This window comes from Mandrillus leucophaeus, unplaced genomic scaffold (assembly GCF_000951045.1).
Source record: "Mandrillus leucophaeus isolate KB7577 unplaced genomic scaffold, Mleu.le_1.0 Scaffold286, whole genome shotgun sequence".
In the NCBI taxonomy this organism is placed as follows: domain Eukaryota; kingdom Metazoa; phylum Chordata; class Mammalia; order Primates; family Cercopithecidae; genus Mandrillus; species Mandrillus leucophaeus.
This window is the reverse complement of record NW_012102987.1, coordinates 854,209-854,774: the sequence shown is the minus strand read 5'-3', so window position 1 is coordinate 854,774 and position 566 is coordinate 854,209. Positions and strand designations below refer to the sequence as shown.

General features: G+C 64.8%; 1 protein-coding gene across 1 annotated transcript in view; it reads right to left on the bottom strand.

Annotated features, from left to right (window-relative positions):
- SEH1L (SEH1-like (S. cerevisiae)) overlaps nt 1-320 on the bottom strand; it is a 55,664-nt gene extending 55,344 nt beyond the window's left edge. Inside the window, exon 1 of the mRNA XM_011985551.1 lies at nt 42-320. Coding sequence (XP_011840941.1) covers nt 42-320 — 279 coding nt within the window. The remainder of the gene's footprint in view (nt 1-41) is intronic.
- Between the last annotated feature and the right edge of the window lie 246 nt (nt 321-566).

The following is a 566-nucleotide window of genomic DNA, read 5'->3' as shown; positions in this document are numbered from 1 at the left end:
TGCGTCCTGCGGGACTGGTGCGGGTGCCTCCGGGCCCTGACCGTTCGGCGGCGGCGGTTGCTCTGCAAAAGGCGAGTTACCTGTGATGAGAAGCAGTAAGAGCGTATTTGTATACTGTGAAATGAAGAAGGATGAGAAGGTGAAGACTGCTCTCGCGGTCCTCGTCCCTGAATCATAAGTCGACGTTTGGCTGTGTTTCCCCCAGACACGTGCGAGGCGCGCGGAGCGGGTGGAGGAGGCGAGCCGTGGGCGTGGTCAGGAGCCGCGCTCCGCAGGGACGGCCGAGGAGCCGGGAGGGCCGGGGAGACGCCTGAGGGCATGACGGGCAGTCCAGGCTCGGCCGCCGAAGAGCGCAGGCTGGACGGGGAGGAGAGGATCGGAAGTAGTAGTTTAAATGCGTCAACGTTTTACCGGCAGACCGGGCCCGGGGGTTCCAGGAGCCACCACGGGGTAGGGAAACAGTAGGAATTACCAGAGCCCGCCGGTAGAAACGTCATCCCGGGGGAAGGAAGCGGCCGGGGAAGTGGGCCGCCTGCTCGCCGGGAGCCGGAGTCCTCGGGGAAAGG